The sequence below is a fragment of the Phytophthora infestans genome, genomic scaffold, assembly GCF_000142945.1.
Source record: "Phytophthora infestans T30-4 supercont1.6 genomic scaffold, whole genome shotgun sequence".
Lineage (NCBI taxonomy): Eukaryota > Oomycota > Peronosporomycetes > Peronosporales > Peronosporaceae > Phytophthora > Phytophthora infestans.
Window position 1 is genome coordinate 4,047,617 of NW_003303753.1, and position 18,326 is coordinate 4,065,942.

Sequence of the window (18,326 nt, forward strand, 5' to 3'; positions counted from 1 at the left end):
GACTAACAACCCGACAGTGGACGTACGTACGCATCTTCGCAGAGAACGGAAAGGTTGGAGCGGGTGTGCCAGTGCTGACTCAACCACCACGAGAGATGCCACGAGGAAAGCCAAGCGCTCTCAGCTTAGTGACTGCTGTAAATGACCTGTCTGCTCAGTCTCCAGGGACGGCGTTGATGGTTTCGTGGCCCGAAGGATCAGCAGATGTCCTGCAGTACCAGGTTGAACGGTATCAGCAGGCCGCAACAGAACCGTTGTTCGGTGCGCCTGTGGTCCAGCTAGTTAAGTCGACAGGAACGATAACTGGAGGGAACTTTGCGTTGTCGTTCGGAGACGGCAGTGATCTATATCCGTGGCGTCTTTTGCCGGGAACTGTGGACGCAGAGCACGGCGCTTCGTTTTTGAAGACGAGTGAAGATCTAACCGGATTGATCGCCGTGGGTGACGCGGTGTTTATCAACAAGCAGGCGTACCTGGTATCGGCGACAGGGACGTTCACGGCTTCTCAAGTACCTCTGGCTGACGCGACGGGATACCAAGCAGCTGGTACGCTAGCCGCAGATTTGGGTACGACAGCAACTACGTACGCTGGAGACACGGTGCTTGGCGCGAAATTGTACACGCAGTGGCGCACGACGCCGTTGTCGATGGACGTGACTCCTGCAGACATGCAAGAGGCGCTAGAGCTGTTGCCAAGTGTCGGATTAGTGCGCGTGGAGCGTCTGTCTGTCGGTGCAAACAAGTTCGAGTGGATGGTGACCTTCACGTCGCAGGTGCCACGGACGAGTCCGACGTTCCCACTACTCACAGCGAACGATCGGCTCTTAAACCCGAACGGAGTTGGAGCCAATGCAAACGTTGTAGTGACGAGCATCGCTGTAGGACAGGCCCCGCAGGCTTTCGGTTCGGCTGTCGTAAGTGCGACCGGCGCGTCTGGCGATGGCCTTGTCAAGTACAGCATCGCTCAGCTTGCTATGGGGACGATCTACTTTGTGCGCGTGGCTGCAGTAAACGAGCGTGGAGTGGGCGCCTTTACTTTGGCTTCGGCTACTGGTGTAGCGCCCACGAGAGCCCCGCTTGCGCTGAAAAACGTGGCAGTTCGTTCTTTATCCAATCAACTATTGAAGATCTCATTCGACCAGGTACGTTCGTCTGGGGGGCGTGCTGTGGACGGCTTTCGCGTCGAAGCAGCATTGAACTCCAAGTTCGCGGATACTAGTGTTGTGCACGACATGCCACCGACTACCAAATACGCACGAGTCACAACAGCCGCCCACACTGGTCCGTTCCTCACCGGCAGTACATTTTCGTTAGCTGCAGTGGATGCGCGGTCTTTCCACGGCCGGATGATCAAGCAAGTGGACGCGTTGGCCTCTGCACAGGCGTTGGCGGGTGGTTCTTCCTTCCTACTGCGTCTCAAACCGGACAGCACACTGGGCTACGGCGCTGCTTCCCTGCACGACTCCTTTTCCCGAGGAGAACGAGTACGCATTCGCAACGAAGAGGCGAGTGTCTGTCTCGACGGCAGTGTGGCGTGGCAGCTTCGAACCACCGACACCGGTCTCACTGTTGCCGGGTACAGTGGATCAACCATCACGCTCTCAGCAACTTTAAGTACGGACCTTCAGGCAGTGATCGTTGTGGGTACGCAGGTAGCTGTCGGCGCGGCTGCAAAGGGCCCAGCAGACCCAGCAGCCTGCCAAGCTGTAGTGACGGCGGTAAACACTGACAAGCTACACGTCGATATTAAACACTCTTGTGTCGACCCGGGCACGAAACTAGCGAACGGGCTGTCGATCTTCGTGGTAATAGGCGTCGCGCCGATCACCAGCTCTTCATACGACAATGTTGATACAATCACGCTGTCGGCCGCACTGGACAACCGTCTTGTGGATATCGTAGTGGTTGATACCCGGATATCTATTGGCTCAACTCCAGAAGCTGCTGCGACGTGCCGTGCCAGAGTGACGGCTGTTACCGGTACGACGTTGAAACTTGACCATAACTGTGTCGAAGCCGCCGCAAAACTGGGCACCGGAAACCCCAATATCTACGTGCATCGCGGGCCGGCGCTGCTGCCTTTATGCGAGCGAGATGATCCGTGGAAAGTACTGGACTCATCGAGTATTTCGTCGCTAGTGTCCAGACTCGATGCGTCAGGAGGACGCGAGCCGTTGCCAGTTTTCCGGAGCGACTCGGCTGTGAGTACAGCGACTGAACTCGGCACGATCGGAAGTAGCGCAGAGGTGACGTTGGTGGACGAGATGAAGATCAATTGCGGTGACTACATTAGGCTAGGAAGAGCGTCAACTGATAGACTAGAAGCCGAGAATCTGGAAGCGCTTTCGACGTTCCGTGTACGCAGCAAGTGTGATACCAGTGGATGCGACTGCGCTCGTTCGGCGGTTAAGCGTTTGAAGCTCGGAAGTCTGGAAGATCCGACTGCAGCTGTAAGTTTAGCACCGAGACTAGACTTGCTCCACGGCGGCGCTACTCGAGAGATTCAACGGATCGTGTTGACTGTCACTGGCGCTGCTGTGGCGTACAACATTGGCGGGTTCCGCGTCCAGTTTGGCGACGAAGTGAGCTCTTTAACGCTAGGCACAGGAGGCGACGGAGGCGCTTCATTAAACGACGACGTCGGCTGTCTCGTGTGGGCTTCGGGTCCACTTGCAAGTGATGCGTCGCGAGATATGCTAGCTTTAGAACGGGAGCTCGAGAACTTTGCCGGAATTGATGACGTCCGTGTAAAACGTGCTCTGACTGAGACGTCAGGCGTTCGAGTGACGGTTGAGTACACGGTGGAGTTTATGGGCGTGCAAGTGCGCGGTAAGATGCAGACACTACAGATACTGGACGTGGGGATCAACGGCTGTAGTGCGTACGTCGGCGGCACGGCGGGTATTCCGTCTGTCCGACGTGACCAGGACAGCTTCGTAACTGTTTATCAGGCGCCAACAACGACCGCCATTCCCTTCGATGCTAGTGACGAAGACGTCAAGGCTGCGTTAGAAACCCTGAGCGTTGTTAGCAACGCGGACGTGGATCGCCAAGTGAACAAAAACGGCTACGACTGGCGCGTCACGTTCGTTGAATTCCCGGCGCCTACGAAGGACATGGAGGCGCGCATGTTCCCAGCGTTGACAGCGAACGGCTACGCGTTGCAAGCTGCGCAATCCCCGTCGATCAGCGTCACCCCGTTCCAGCGTCTTGAGCTGGACATGAAGTCGCTGGTAAGTGGCGGCGGAGTGTCAATTTACACGCGCGTTCGTGCTCATAACGCAGACGGGTGGGGTGACGCGGCAGTACCTACACCTGTCTCGATTCAACTCGCAGAACAGGTACCCGGCGCCGTCCGTCTCGCACGTGCTGACGTCCTATCTGATTCTCAAGTTCTTGTTCAATGGGATGCACCTGTTCACGATGGTGGTGAGCCTGTGACAGAGTTCCGCGTGGAGTGGTGGCTTACGAGTGCTCTCGCCACAGCTGCTAAGCCGTTTGCAGTGGTTCACGCCCTCGAGGCCGCATCGCAGAGCGTGACGGATGATGTTGCTACGATTACAGTCTCTGCTCCGACTGCAGGATTGAAAACCTACTTAGCCGGTACATTCCGCGTGGGGTTTGACGGTCAATGGAGCCCCGAACTCGCGTATGACATCTCGGCTGTGGACATGCAGGCGGCTCTTGTAGCTCTGTCTACGATTGAGAATGTTTCGGTGAACCGCGAGCTGACGGCAGGCGGGTACACATGGCTCGTGACGTTCTTGCAGCGTAAATACGGCGGTAACCAACACAAACGATGGCGGTCACCGCTTGCTACACAACCACCTTTGGGTCATAAGCTGGAGGTGTCTGGCTCGAACCTGTTGGCGTGCACCACGGCCGAGTTGATCGACTGTGTGCCGCATCTTCCGACGACTGTAGCTCCACGAGCTGCTGTCGACGCTACGCCGGAGCTGCAACATCTAGTGTGCATCTCGACGGGGAATGTCGCGGTGGCTAACACGATGAAGTTCAAGTTAAAAATGCTCGGCTTCGAGACAGATTTTATCGTTGGAACGGCGACCGCGAAGGATCTGGCGACTGCAATCACGGCACTGGGTGTCGTTGGAAGCGTGAACGTTCGCTATCGCGATACAGCACAGACGACCGTGTGCTCTGATAGTGCGACGGCTAAAGGCGTCACGGTCGAGTTTACCACAGCACAAGGCGATGTGCCGCCTATTGTTGTTACGACCACGACTGGAGTGGGCGTCACGATAAAGGAGCAACGGAAGGGCCGAGCTCAACTGCATGTCGGGAGACTGCCGTTCGCGTACGTGATCGACGGGCTTGCTGCCGGGACGTATTACGCACGCGTCGCAGCGTACAACAGCGTGGGCTTCGGGCCGTTCCAAGAAGCGACAGACGCCGCCGGCTTGCTGTTGGTGGCACGCCCTCCTGTCGCCCCTCGATCACTGCGCGTGAAGGCGAAGATGATCGACTACTCGCACGGAATGCTCGTGGTGTGGACGGCCCCGCGTAGTGAAGACGGCAACACTGACAAATATCGCGTGGAATGGGACCACGGTGCTGGATTTTCAACTCAATGTGGAGAGTACATTGAGACGCAGACGCTTGTTGCGACGAACGCGTTTGCTAACGTTGCCAACAAGAAGTTCACAGTGCGAACTGCCAATGGGGGCACCAGGATAGGCTGTGTGGACCCGGCCAACCTGGCGACGTCACTTCAGACACCGCTGCAGCTGCTTGGAGGCGTTTATGCCGGCGGCACGGCAGTGATACAGGGCGCCGACACGGCGACGTACGACTACGGTCGCACGTACACCGTCTCGTTCCCGCAACCCGTTGCAGTTCCTTCTGTAGGCTACGATGTCGCGGAGAATGCCGCCGTGGCCACGTCTCCAGTGGACATCCCACTGCTGTACTGGGACGCGGCCGATGCAACCTGTACTGCCACGCCGCCTGATTTGGTTGTTGCGCAGTGCTCAACGTATGGCCCTGGTCTCGATCCCAAGCGTGGACAAGGGCGCATTGGCTTTGATGCCAACAACGTGTTCAATAACGAGTGTTCGGCTGCATTGGCAGGTCCCATCGCTCGCCAGACTATTGACGCTTCCACGGCGATCACCAACGCGTTGAAGCCAGAGATCCTGAACCTCGCAGCGAAGAGTGGCGTGTTTGAGAGCGCAGATCTCGCTCGACCCGCACTGTGTGAAGCTTGCGCACAGAAGCTAACCGCAAACGGCGAGTTGACAGTGACGATGTCCGTGGCGTTGGCCGCTGGCGACTACTTCATCGTCGCCGACAGCCCGACTACAAGCACGTCAAGCTCTACACAACGCTGTGTGATGAAGGTGGTGAGTAAAAGTGGCAATGTGATCACTGTAGACCTCAGCGAACCCGGTCGCAGTGCATGTGAACTCCCCGTGACGTACGAGGCCAAAGCCTGGCGAATCTCGCGCTTCGAACTGCGCGCGCACACGATCCGAGACCTGACACCGGGACGGGAATACGCAGTTCGGGTGGTCGCTAGTAGCAATACTTTAGGAGACAGTCCTGCTCTCGCCATGGCCACCACGATCACGGCGACGTAAATGCTTCCTCGTGAATTCATCCATGACCTAAATAAATTTCCATTTTTATAATTTATATTTATTTTTGGATATACTCACCTTTCAGTTTTACTAACAGTTTACCTTTTGTACCAGATTATGTCACACAAACAGTCGGTTCTGTTGACTCAGATTTGGGCCTATTGAATCGGTACTTGGGTGCTGCAGCAGGAGCGGGTAGACGTCCTTGATGGTCACTGCGCTCAAGGCCCTGTAATCGATGCAAAACCTGACGCTCCCGTCCTTCTTCTGGACGATAACCACTGGAAATCCCCATGCACCTTCAGCGTACTCGATCACTCCTTGTTCCAACATTTCGTTAGCCTCTTTGCCGATCAGCCCGTTTTCTGCCACCGCGTTCCGGCGCCTTTGCATCATGATCAAAGCAGCATAACCGTATTGATGTTGTGTTCCACTCCTATCCTCGCTAATGATGGGCATCCCTGTTTCTTCTCCACGATCCCTGAGTACTGTCGCAACAATGCAGCCACTAAGCCTCTACCCTTCGGCTCCATCTCGACAATGTCCAGATTGTCTTCATCTTCGAGGGGCTTAGCATCGGCCTTCCGGAGTGTCTCCACCCACTCAGCTACACGCTCACGCTCCAGTTCACCATTAAACCTTAGCAACTGCATACCTTCCATCACTAGTATCCATGTTCCAAGAACCTCTCTTGCCGGTAGCTTCTCTCGGCGGCATTCTACGTTCATCACGGAGATCCGTACCATCCCGCTCTTCACAGTGTCGACCGTAGGTGCTAGCAGTAAATGCCTTCGGTGAATTGTCTTCTGCATGAAGATCCCTTCCGTGCCGTCTTCAGCGTCGACGCGCATGTGAACCATGTTACTGGTGCTGTTCGCCAACTTCCGGGCTTAGCAAGACGTACCATTGCCTTCCTTGGTTGCAGGGCCGATACTCCATGACAAGTGAACAGCCAAATCACCTACTCTCCGGTGACACTCACGTATTTCAGCTCCCGCTTGCTGAAGTCCATCTTAATCTGGTGCTGCACCATCCAATTTTCGCCCACCAGGAGTTCATCCTCTTGCCCTTCTACCAAAAGTGCGTCAGCTTGTATCCTCTGCTGGTACTGGGTAGGGCCCACGAATCGCCAACCTTCCAGGACTCGACTGATGCCTCCGCCAAATCCTTCCACAATGTCGACTGGAGCGTTCCGCGTAATGCATCGTCCGTATTTCTTAAGCTTCTCACCAGCTACACTGTATTGGACGCAACTGCCAAGTCGAACTTCTTGCGTATACCCCCGTGCCAGCGCCAACAATGCCGTAGGCAAGCAGCTCAGTCCGTCACTTCCAACTGCACGCAATGGGGCGACTCGCACTTACTTGCGGTTCTTCTTCGCTGGTTCAACACGTCCCGACACCAGTTCCTTCCGCCATTGAAGTCGTCGGAGTCGCTTCACGAACCGGAAACGCTTGGCGTTCTTCAATGCCTCCCTTCGCGCAGCTCGTATTTCTGCAAGTGATCCTTGCTCGACCAAATCACCGGGTGCTTCTTTCTCAAACTTTGCCACCCCTTACAGCCACTCATCCGTCGAGACTCCACCAGTGTCTTTCAGCGGGGTATCTCCATCTGTCTTGGCAGCTGAGATGCTCTTATCCACGACCTCGCTCTTGTTCGCCCCCAGTTGCTTGGCTGCTTCTTTCCGCTTCACTACTTCAGCGGCAATCTGCGCATCTCTCCGGTGCCGTTTCGGCTGTTCCAGGCCAGTGGATATCCGTAGTTCTTCAATTAGGTGTCGGGATCTCACTCGGAGTACTCTCGCACGAGCTTCCCGCTTCAGGGCCATTAGGATGCCTTGCTCTGCTGCCACCTCATGTTCAGCCCTTTGCTTCCGTCGCTTAGTTGACGTCGCTCTTCCAGCGCTTAGTGGCTCCACTTGGCGTTCAACTTCTGCTGGGATTGACATTACCCGCTTCGGTGGGCTCTCAGCCACCGCATTCTCCGACTGTTGTGCCCTCTACGACGCATCACCACTGACTGTTGGTTCGCGCAATACCGCAGGGTCTTTCTCTTCCTTCTCAGTGGTGCCCGCCCCGACTGGTTTCCCCAGTTGGTCACCTGTCGCCAGTTCTTTTCGTTTTCTCTCGCCTCCTCGCTCTTTCCCTGGACTAAGCTACTCGTGGTGTCACACCCTGTCGCAGTCAGACCACCGGGGTTTCCGCTCTTCCCCTGGACCGAACCAACTATCTCGTACCCATCTTCGTGGAGCTCGACCCACGCTTGGTGTTTCTCTTCCTGGCTCGTGTGCGGACATTCCTCACTTCCTCTCGGTTAGCATCGGGGTGTTCGTCAATCGCGAACAGCAGAGCCCCCATCTCTACAGTCGCTGGCCATTTCCGGAGCTGTTGCTGGCGTAGAGACTGGCGCGGCTGGTGTCGTGGCTACAGGGGCTTCACTTCCTCCGTTCGTGCTTGTTGTCGCTTACGCCGGCTGCTGCAGCTGTTGTGTCGGTGGCTGACCGTTCAAGTCTCTCAGCCGGGTTCTGCACTCTTGCCACCAATATCCGAGTTTACCGCAGTAGCCGCACTTTGTGTTCAACTTGCGTTGCTAAACGCCGGGCGCGTCCATCGGTTTATAGTGTCCGCTGCCGCTGTCTCCTCCGCGTCCACTTCGTTCCTGCCAATTTGGGTCCGTCGGCTGTCTTGAGTGGCGTGGTAGATAGTCTACCTACATGGTCTCATGTGATTCCGCTTTCACGTCTACCCTTGCTTTTGGCTTTATCGCTACCGGCTTCGTTTTGTCAGGACCACCGCGAGCTGTTAGGATCAATGCTTGCAGAGCTGCGATAGATAGTGGGTCTCTTCCTGCGGACTTCTCCCACTGGCTGATGGCATCTTCTTCGGTGTCGAACATGGGCTGCTCTTCATTCACTACCAGTCCTCCCAGGCCCAGTTTATTCCAGTCGCTCTGGTCTATCACTGCCGTAACTGATGCTTTCCGCTTAGCTGCGGGGGTTCCATCCGCGTTACCTCTCAGTTGTCCCGTCCTCACGGTACCGCTTCTTGGTTACTCGCCAGTCAGTCACTTTAGCGCCTTCATCGTATACACCGCTCGCATCTTCAGCCAATTGCACTGCATCGTCATTGTTAATGCTGTTCATGAATATTTCCACATAGGACTTCTCAGGGACTCTTTTGCCGAAACCGATTTGTCTTAGTCAACCAGCGAAGTCACCCAGTCGTTCTCCTGGCTGCTGTACCCTGGCCCTCTGTTGTGTCTTGAACAAGTTGTCACGGACGCCATACTTCTTGCGGAGCTTCTTGACCAAATAGCTCAGCGTCTTATCCTCCTCTCTCATGGTTTCCGTTAGCGTTGTCAGCCAATCCTCTGCTTCTCCTTGTAAATGCGCACTGACACCCGAGTATAATTCATTGGCCGCCCAAGTTTCTCCACCCAATCCTGCCTGTCGTTCCACTTCCTGCGGAATCTTCGCCAGCCACGCTTCGATCGATTCACTGGGCTTCCCGTGGAAGTCTGTTATGTTCAGAGTCTTCATCCTTGCTCGATGTGCTAGGGCTGCGGGTGGTTGCACTGCCACTGGCTTCACAGTCTTTGCTGGAGACCCCACTGAAGCGACCTGGTCTGCCGCGCCATGAAACGGTGACTGTACCTGCTGTGCTAGAGTAGTTGAAGGTTCATAAAGCCTGTCGTCTCTGCGTTCATGACGACGCGATGGACTGGTGTAGCCGACCAACCGTTTCGCGATAACGATTTGAAGGGTGTGTAGATCGCAAACAATATTCCCAGACCGAGCACCCAGATGATGGAGCCTAGGATTTTCTCACCTGTTTAATCCCAGACCCAGACGACGGCGATACCAGGGCCTAAATCGTCGAGGCCAGACTCAAGTGTGTTCAGGGCAAAGTGTATCGTCAATTGTATCTCGCTCAAGGTCGGCAAGGAGCTTTTTATGGAGCACGCACATATCGTCAATGGCCACGGCGCCGCGGAGGTGGTCATGACTTTCGACGAGGAAGGACAGTATCCAAACTGTAAGATCAGCGGCGGTGTGACCAATCTGTCGCTCGGCTTTCAAGGTGTGAATGTCGTTTGAGAGGCCATCCACAGTGTGTTACCCACAAAGTGCTCCTGTACCTCGCAGTCAAGGCTGGTGTATACACAGGAATTTTTACAAGTATCGTGACTTTTAATCACTTGTACCGGTAACGTTAGTATAAACATGGAACAACCTACTGCCCAGGTTTTTGGTGCATAGCCGTGCGACTATTGACCAGGTTTAAGCACAGGTTTCGCCAGGTTTCTTGCCAGGCTGTAATTAATAAAGTAAAATACCATGATTTAAAAATATTCCCCTACACCTACTAATCTCATGATACGGCACCTGATCGCACGTATCTCTGCAGCGCAGCTTCTCAAAATCCATTCATTTCCAAATTTGAGCCGTGCTGGAGGAATGAAGCGCAAAGCCCACTCTGAAGACGAAGCGTCCGTCAACGAAGATCCTCCAGCCTCTTTGTCCAGCGTCTCAGAATCGGAAGGTGAGAGGGAGGTGGCCACGCAGGTTGGCGGCAGTGCTAGCGACGAGGAGTTTCCAGCAGACCAGGAGGGCTCTTTTGAAGGGAAGGAGCTGCGTCGCTACCACACAAACTGGGAAAGCTGGAAGAAATACCGCGAATCGTATTGCGAATCCGAAAGTGCGCATCTTGTGGTGCACGAATCGGAGAGTGTCGTCAAACGCAACAAGATGCTGCGTGCTTCTAAGCGCGCCAAGGACGGTGGTTCGATGCGATACTTACCCGAAGACCTTCCCCGTTTTCGCCGGAGATACATTTGTACGCACGGGTCGCGGACCCGCCGCCGTGGATCTGGAAAGAGACAGCAGTTCAAGCTTCGAGGTACTGGTTGTCCATTTCGCTTTACTGCGGAGAGTGTGTACCACAAAGGAAAGTGGATTCTAGAGATCAAAAATCCCATCTACACTCACAACCACAAACTTTCCCAGGACATTTACGAACATTATCCACACAATCGCCAAGTTCCGATGTTTGAGCCTCTAGTCGAAGACCTTCGGTTGATGGTACGCGCTGGAGGCAAGAGTCTCCGAATTTACGAGTACATCCGTGACAACTCCAGGTACAAAGTGACGCAGAGAGATGTGGCGAATCTTCTTACCCGAATTCGCAATGAGCTCCGTGGACAGGCCGATGATGATTTGGCTGTTGCCGAATTCCTTGTCGGCTTCGGCGAGGAAGACAAGAACAACGTGGTAAGTGTCGATGACACGTCAACGGGGGAGACAGGATCAATCTCACTGAGTACAGGCCACATGCGAGCGACGTTTGCTAAGTATCCGGAGCTGTTGCTGGTGGACTCTACGCACAGAACCAATCGGTAAGTTCATAACAGGTTCTACACCAGGTTTACATTCCTTGTTTCAACCAGGCTTCCAACAGGATACGAATCAGGTTTCGTACCAGGTTTCCTACCAGGTTTTAAGCTACGGCTCAAAACAGGATTAAACTGTTCATTCTTTTTAACACTTGTTTTTATGTTTTATAGATACGACTACCAGCTTTGCAGTCTGATGGTGATAGATGCCTTCGGGTCTGGTCAGTTCGTACAGCACTCCGTTATCGAGACCAACTCAAATTGGCATATGCGGAAGGTCCTCAGCCACTTCAAAACTGCCAATGTCATCTGGGAGTCGCTCCGCGTGGTGATGGCTGATAAAGACATGAGAGAGATCAGTGTGATACGGGAGGCATTTCCGGATGCTACTATTCTGCTCTGTCATTTTCACGTCTTGAAGTTTTTGCGAAGTGTGGTTCGTGAGGCTCGCTTCGGACGCTATTCGGCAGACGAGTACGACTCGATGAATCATCTCTTCTCCAATCTGGTAGACGCTCCGTCCAACGAGGAATACGCGAAGAATTATTCTATTTTGGAGAAGTTTTCCTGCGCGCATGGGAACACCTCCTTCTGGGAATACTTCTGTGAGAATTGGGACAAGTCGAAGGACATGTGGACTAGATATCGCCGCCAAAGACTGCCGCATTTTCGCAATAATACGAATAATCGCATCGAGTCCAATTTTGGAAAGCTCAAACTCGATCTTGATTCATCGTCCACAATGAAGGAGTGCTTGGAGTCTCTCATGCGTCATCAGCGTCGCGTAGAAAATGAAAGTTTAGCGAGAGAGTCGTTCAAAGGAAGGTGGACGCATTATGGCTATGATCAGGAGTTAAACTTGGTGCTGCGTATTTGTACATCTTGGGTAGCGTCTACGATGAAATCTGAGTACGAGTTTGCTATTTCGAGTGAAGCCACAGCGCTATACGCCTTCCTTGAAAAGCCAAGCGATACCGTTGAGGTTATCAGCGGAGATCATCGTCACAATTTTTCAAAAATGGAGTGGTGCTGTGACTGCGATTTCAACCAGACGCTGAAGTTACCATGCCGTCATGTTATTTGCTATCGTCGAGTATCGGCTTTAGTTCCTGTGATTCCAGTGTCATTTATACATGAGCGCTGGTTATCAACTGGTGCCGCCCGCCCGGTGTCTCTCCCCCCGGTTGACCGCTTCAACTACACGAAGACAACTTGCCCCTTACGGAGTTACGATTCATCGACTGTTTTGGATTCGCGACAGAAGTATGGCGTAACTCGAAACTTGATGAGTCGGATATCTAGCGAAGTTTCCGATTTACCGATGTCTCAGTTCTGTAAGGAAACTGAATTCCTCAACGGATATTTGCGCAAACTACGAACGGGAATCACAGAAGCGCGGTATGAACCTGATCGCTGTCAGTCCGAAGATGCTGTCCTAAATCCAGGAAAACCTATAAAACCTGGGAGGAATCCTGGGAACAAACCTGTCGGGTTTAAAGGACAAAAGCTCAACATCTGCGAGATAGACTCGAACACATTTGTCGAAGCGTGCGAGGATATAATATCACAAAAACGTGATACGGACAATGTTGAAGGAGAGGCCAAGACTCAAGAAACAGGGAATGACTCGGACTTGAAAAGAAGTAGTGTCGAAAAACCTGACGCAATACCTACATCTACACCTGGTGTAAGACCTGGCAGTCAAGCTAGTGAACCTACGACGAACTCTACAGAGGACGGCTGCAAGGATCTATCAACAACGGAATCGTCTACCATCAAGTCGATTAACTTAAGCAAAAAGGTGAGGCGCGCCGGAAGACCGAAGGTTACAGCTGCTCAAAGGGTACAAACCAGGCGGGTTGTTCGAGTTATGCTGACACAGGAGTTGAAACTGAACAGGAAGGTGAGAATGGCGGAGCTACCCGCTGATGTTGTGCAAGAGCTGAAGACGTGTGATACGAAACTCGTTTTCCTTCCACTCGATTTTGATCGCATTCACTGGACGTCCATTGTGATCAACACTGCGACCAAGAGCATTTTCATTTACGACTCTTTGGGAGATCCAGACTACATTGCGTACCTGAACAAAATCAAAACGCGCCTTTGCAAAGAGAGCAAGTTTGCTTCGTACAAATCCGTTGTTGTGGCATCTCCTACCCAGAACGACGGGAATAGCTGTGGTATTTACGTACTCAACTTTATGTGGAGGCTTCTTGACGACAAGATCAGCAATGTGCAGAAGGACCCTCAGCTGAATAGCTTTAGAGTTCGGATGTTGTCCGCACTACTAAGGCAATAAATGCACTCATTTCATGTCAGATATTGAAGTAGTGTTTGAGTCCGAGCTTATCCGTATTGCCGCCGGTAAAACCTCAAGTACAAAAACCTGTTTTAGAACCTGTTGTCAAACCTGCTAGATACCCCTTCACATATTTGGGATATCGTGCTGATATCGCTCTAAGTACAACAACCTGGAGTAAAACCTGTTTGAATACCTGGGATGATGTGGCGTGTCACGTTTACATGCACAAAACTGGCGTCCCAGACACTGTATGAGCCCCACACAAGAATTGCAGACCTGCTATCCAATCATTACGATTACAGCAACCTCCGCACTTCAACAAATTGGGTTGTGCAAATCCTTTTATTCTACCGTCTCGTGAGGATGCAGAGCTCTAAACAAAACAAAGAAAGGCCAAGATGCGTAAATTACATTTTTATTTCAATGCGAAATACATTACGACCTGGTTTCAATCCTGCTTCAGGTTGTGTACCAGGTTTAATTCGCACATCTATGCACCAAAAACCTGGGCAGTAACATCGTGCTATAAACATACCAAAAATTGTAGGCACTCACAGGATCTTGAAAATTTTTTTTTCTACATTTGCGAGACACTAACAAGCAGCAACTATAGTCGGCATGTATTAGTGTTTGTAGACTAGTACCTAGAAGGACCATGCCAGTATCGTGTAAGCTTTTTATCGTTTAATTTAGACTTCAGTAAGCGCTTGATGCTTCTATAAGCTATCACCACGACTTTGTCTACGGAACTATATGCTTGAGGCTGGTAGCATAAACAATGATGTTTTGAAATAATAGTAACATGCGCACTTTCGCTCGCGTTTTTCGGCAAAACTTTAATAATCTTCTCTCCAGTTTGTTCCGATTCCGATTAGTCATGTTCTTAAAATACCAGTCATTTGAGCTATGGCTTTTTTTAGTAGCCGTCGCATTCTAGCGCGTTCATTAACTTGGTGAATCCAACGCGAGCAAAGAAAGGAGTAAATAAACAGATTAGTAAAATGCACGCAAATGAAAATAATGCAACGGTAGAAGTTACGGTGAGCGGTGACTGCGAGCGTATACAGTTGTGCACCTCCAATTCGGCAGGGCGGACCATATCAACAGTGCCAGGGCATAAGTGCACAGCGTAAAGCAAAAAACAAACGCAAATCCAGTGCACTGATATTGATTTTGTTAATTCAGTACAAAAATTACGTTTAGTTTTGAGACGATGCCTGTGTGGCACCAACAGTTTCTAATTGTCTTTGCAGATATGTTGTTCCAGCCTTCAGACAACCAGTTTATGGCGGAGTAAACGTCGACCGGCGTGTAAAAAACACCCTTGTAGAACAGGTCCAGCTCCGCGGCTTGCTTCTTGTTCTGGTACTCGTTCTTCAGGCACTTAATGATGAACGTCCGCCGACCGCTTAAGAATACTTTGGACGGTAGTGCGCTTCACTGGTTGGGAGGTATTAAAGCGCTCCGTTGCCCAACGAGCAAGTTCGGAGTGAGAGCATGCAGGATCTGACTTGTGCTTCTCGCACAAAGACTGCTTTTGTGCTAGAGTTAGGGACATGTAGGAGGAAGGGCGATGTCCCATTGTCTTTGGCGGTAAAAATCAAAGTGTGTGTTTGTATGAAGACGTCCGATCCAAAATTTAAAATCAGATCGATGCGGCGTGTCAGAGGAGAGGAAAACCGTTGAAGTTAATTGCTAGGGTGGTGATGGGCAAAGGTAATTGCGCATCCGATTCGCGTAATCATAAAATCTGGCAGGGTACCGACTGATACCGGTGCCGAATTGGAGGTGCACGACTGTATATACGCTACATACTCTTGGCTGCATTCTAGCTGGCCGTAATAAAATTGAACGAGAAGAATAAATGGGAAATTGCATACGTATTGGGTATCTGGTTACATGTATCTGCTTTTCTTACACTTCGCTAACGGATCGGTTCTCCAAGAACTTGAGCGATTTGTCGTCTTCGCTCTTACGTGGAAAAACGACGATCAAAAACACTTGTACGAAGCACAAACAGCCGCTGATGACGTTTGGGACGATGACATAGTAATCCGTTACCATTATTCCGTAAATTGACCAGAAGACACCGTTGATGGCGCCGGAGATAGCCATAGGCGCTGCAATGACCTCGGAGTTTCTCGTCTTAACGACCTCTCCAAGCTGCAGCAGCGGTGATCCAAACATGATAATGGCGAGGACGTCTGCACAATAGCCTAGCACTTTGGCGATATCGTCGTCGTCTTGAGAGCTCTGGCATCGGTACACGACCAAAGCGACCGTGATGGCGAAGACGAAAAGGAAAAAGGCGATGTAGCGTACCCTGGAATTTGTCTCGTGGAAGATACAGACGCCCGAGAAGATGGCACCGAGCAGCACACCGAGGCAGTTGACGGCTCCCACGGGGAAGAAGGAGTCATCAGCCCAAGAGTAGATAGCCCAACCAGCGGACTGGGCATACATCATTGCGAGCGGGTAGTAGTTGATGCCCACCATACTTTTCTTCTTATGAGCAGCCCAAATACCAGGTACCATACTCAGAAAGATACAGACCGTAGCGATGGTCGCGAGGACGCTGACGATTGTTTCAGCCGTGTCAGATGCCATGGTGTAGAGTAACTTGGACGGTAAAGGAGAAATGAAGAATGAGTTCGTCTTGGAATCTCGAAAAAAGTTGGTGCGGTTTTGAGTGATACGGACACCAGCTTCAGCAATAATAATATGTGGGTATCAAGGAGCATGTCAAAATTCCGTATCGCTTGAAACTGAAGTTTCGGAGGTTGAAGCTAACTGGCTTTTCAGCATGATTTGTGCCTGACCTCGTCTGTTCTGACGATAATACTGTAAACAACTGTACATGCAAGTTGCAGTTGCAGTGCTAGGTGTAATACTGTACATGTACTGTAGTTGCAATTTGCAGCTGGGACTGTACTGTAACTTGCCTGTACAATGTATGTTTAAAGACATCCATAATGTAAATATGAACCGATAGCCCTTTCGTGATACTTGTACAGCCATGTCCAGTGGACATTGTCCACAGGGGGTACTGCGTTTAGGAAAAATACAAAATACCCTTTTGAAGTTTTCAAAAGCACCCCTTGAAAAATGACGGAAAATCTACCAGGGGAGGCCAATTAAAGCGGATGTAGGTGTTATTGAAGACTACCTTGAGATGTGAAAAAGGTGCCCTATCTTATAAAAAATCAATGTAATCGCCATTTTTATTTTCAAATTCTCAGGTTTCTCTCTTTTCGGTCAAAGGGGCACGATTTTGAAATTACCCCGTGCGGACTTACCTGTACCAGTCTGTGGTCAACACATTGAAGTTCGGGATTATGCGAGCTTGAAGTCCCATCATACGGTACCAAGCTGATATGTTGGATAGACTACAGTAATTTAATGAAACGTCCTCGTGATGTATCCTTTAAACAAAGTAGCCCGTAATAGCACATGTTTAATTGTAATTATGATCCTAATTCGTGTCTGTTGAAATTTAACAAACAAGAGCAATAAATTAAGACACACATATTTTTTTAGCTATTAGTTCTGCAGCAGACAGCACCCGAGTGACTGAAGGTAATGCGCTTTAGCAGTACACTGTAGCAATTTGTACTGTACAACTTAAAAATTTCCACCTCTCTGACTCGTACTGAATTGCGACTGTAGATACATGTACAGTACATGAACACTACAGATGATCATCAGATCGTATTTGTCCTAAGATTGCCACCGGTACTGTGTCTGTTTTCGCCGATCATACACTACATGTACTAGAACAGTAAACGATAAATGTACAGCAGCACTGTACATGTACATGATTGCAAATACCGTAAAAGCTTAGTTATGGGATACTCTTTGTTAAAAATACACCACCATCTAACCAATCAGAAGCAACAAGTATGCCTCAACATTTTATAACGTTCCCCAAGCTAAACTTGGCACCGTAAGTATCGCTATTTTATGAAGATTCACTACACATTTTTACAATGCAGATCAAGTGTACCTCTTAACTAAGGTTACACGGTACATGTCCATGTACAGGGAGTAGCGGCAATAAGAAAGGGTACAACGAATTAAGAACTGAAGGCGTATACGTTACTTAAGTCAAAACAAATCGAGGAGGTCTCAAATGTATTGTATTAAAACATTAATATCTTACTCGATCGGATTGAGTAGATCGTCAATTTCACTTCATCAACATATAAACCAACATGTCTCCAGTAGTTTCTAGTATCCTGTGACGGTACCTCGTTCGCGGCATTCGATATTCACTGAAGCGCTTCGGATGGTACGATACTGTACGGGTCCGTGTCCCCGTCAAGTAAGCGTAGAGCTGCCTCTTCTGTCCGTGCAGACATAAAGCGCTGCTTCAGCCACGCTATGACCCCTTGGTCCATAGTCTGGCGTTATCCAGCAGCAGAATATGTATGCCATGCTCAGCAATCACCTTGTCTAGTATTTGTAGCCTTTTTTGGAAAAGCTTCACTGTCATCCAGCCCTTCCCAGTGCCGTGATATGTAGCCAAACTAGGCATATCCTGCAGCCATCGTGGCCTCTTAGATTTCCCCAAAAACATAGCTTTTTGAGGCCGTGGCAAGCCATAAAGTGGTGCTGCCATCCGCTTTTGGTAAATTTCGCCTACTTTGTGAGAGGTATCTTTAAGATCTCAGCGAGCGCTCGCGCAAGCTACCGCAGCACGTCGCGACTCAAACTCTGCCAACTGCTCCACCCAGTACGTCTCCAGCAGCAACCACGTGGGTGACGAGGCCTTCTTGCTGTCTAAATAGTCAATCGATGTCGAGAGCAACTGTGCCTCCCTCCTCAGCAGCTTCGAGACAGTATGGACGGAAGGCGGCTTTGGTAGCCCGAACGCGGACTGGACCCAGACGGCGAGCTTGCAGTGGCTCCACGCAGGATACTTGGCGAGTTGGCGGCAGACATGAAGGTGCTGCTGCAGCTTAAGGCGAATACGCCGGGGGAGCGAGACACTTCGCATTGTGTCAGCGCAAACGTAGGGCCGATTCTTCATCAAGCAC

General features: G+C 51.1%; 2 protein-coding genes across 2 annotated transcripts in view; one reads left to right on the plus strand and one right to left on the minus strand.

Annotated features, from left to right (window-relative positions):
• The window catches only part of PITG_04980 (uncharacterized protein), a gene marked incomplete at both ends in the record, with an annotated part of 31,653 nt that extends 26,056 nt beyond the window's left edge, over window positions 1-5,597 (plus strand). The window contains one exon of the mRNA XM_002905621.1: window positions 1-5,597. This exon is cut by the window's left edge and continues 26,056 nt beyond it. Coding sequence (XP_002905667.1) covers window positions 1-5,597 — 5,597 coding nt within the window.
• A 9,607-nt stretch (window positions 5,598-15,204) lies between these two features.
• On the minus strand, window positions 15,205-15,897 carry PITG_04981 (uncharacterized protein; the record flags this gene model as incomplete). The annotated part of the gene is made up of 2 exons (XM_002905622.1): window positions 15,205-15,533; window positions 15,639-15,897. 2 exons carry the CDS (start codon window positions 15,895-15,897, stop codon window positions 15,205-15,207), a joined length of 588 nt encoding a protein of 195 aa, XP_002905668.1.
• Window positions 15,898-18,326: the final 2,429 nt, after the last annotated feature.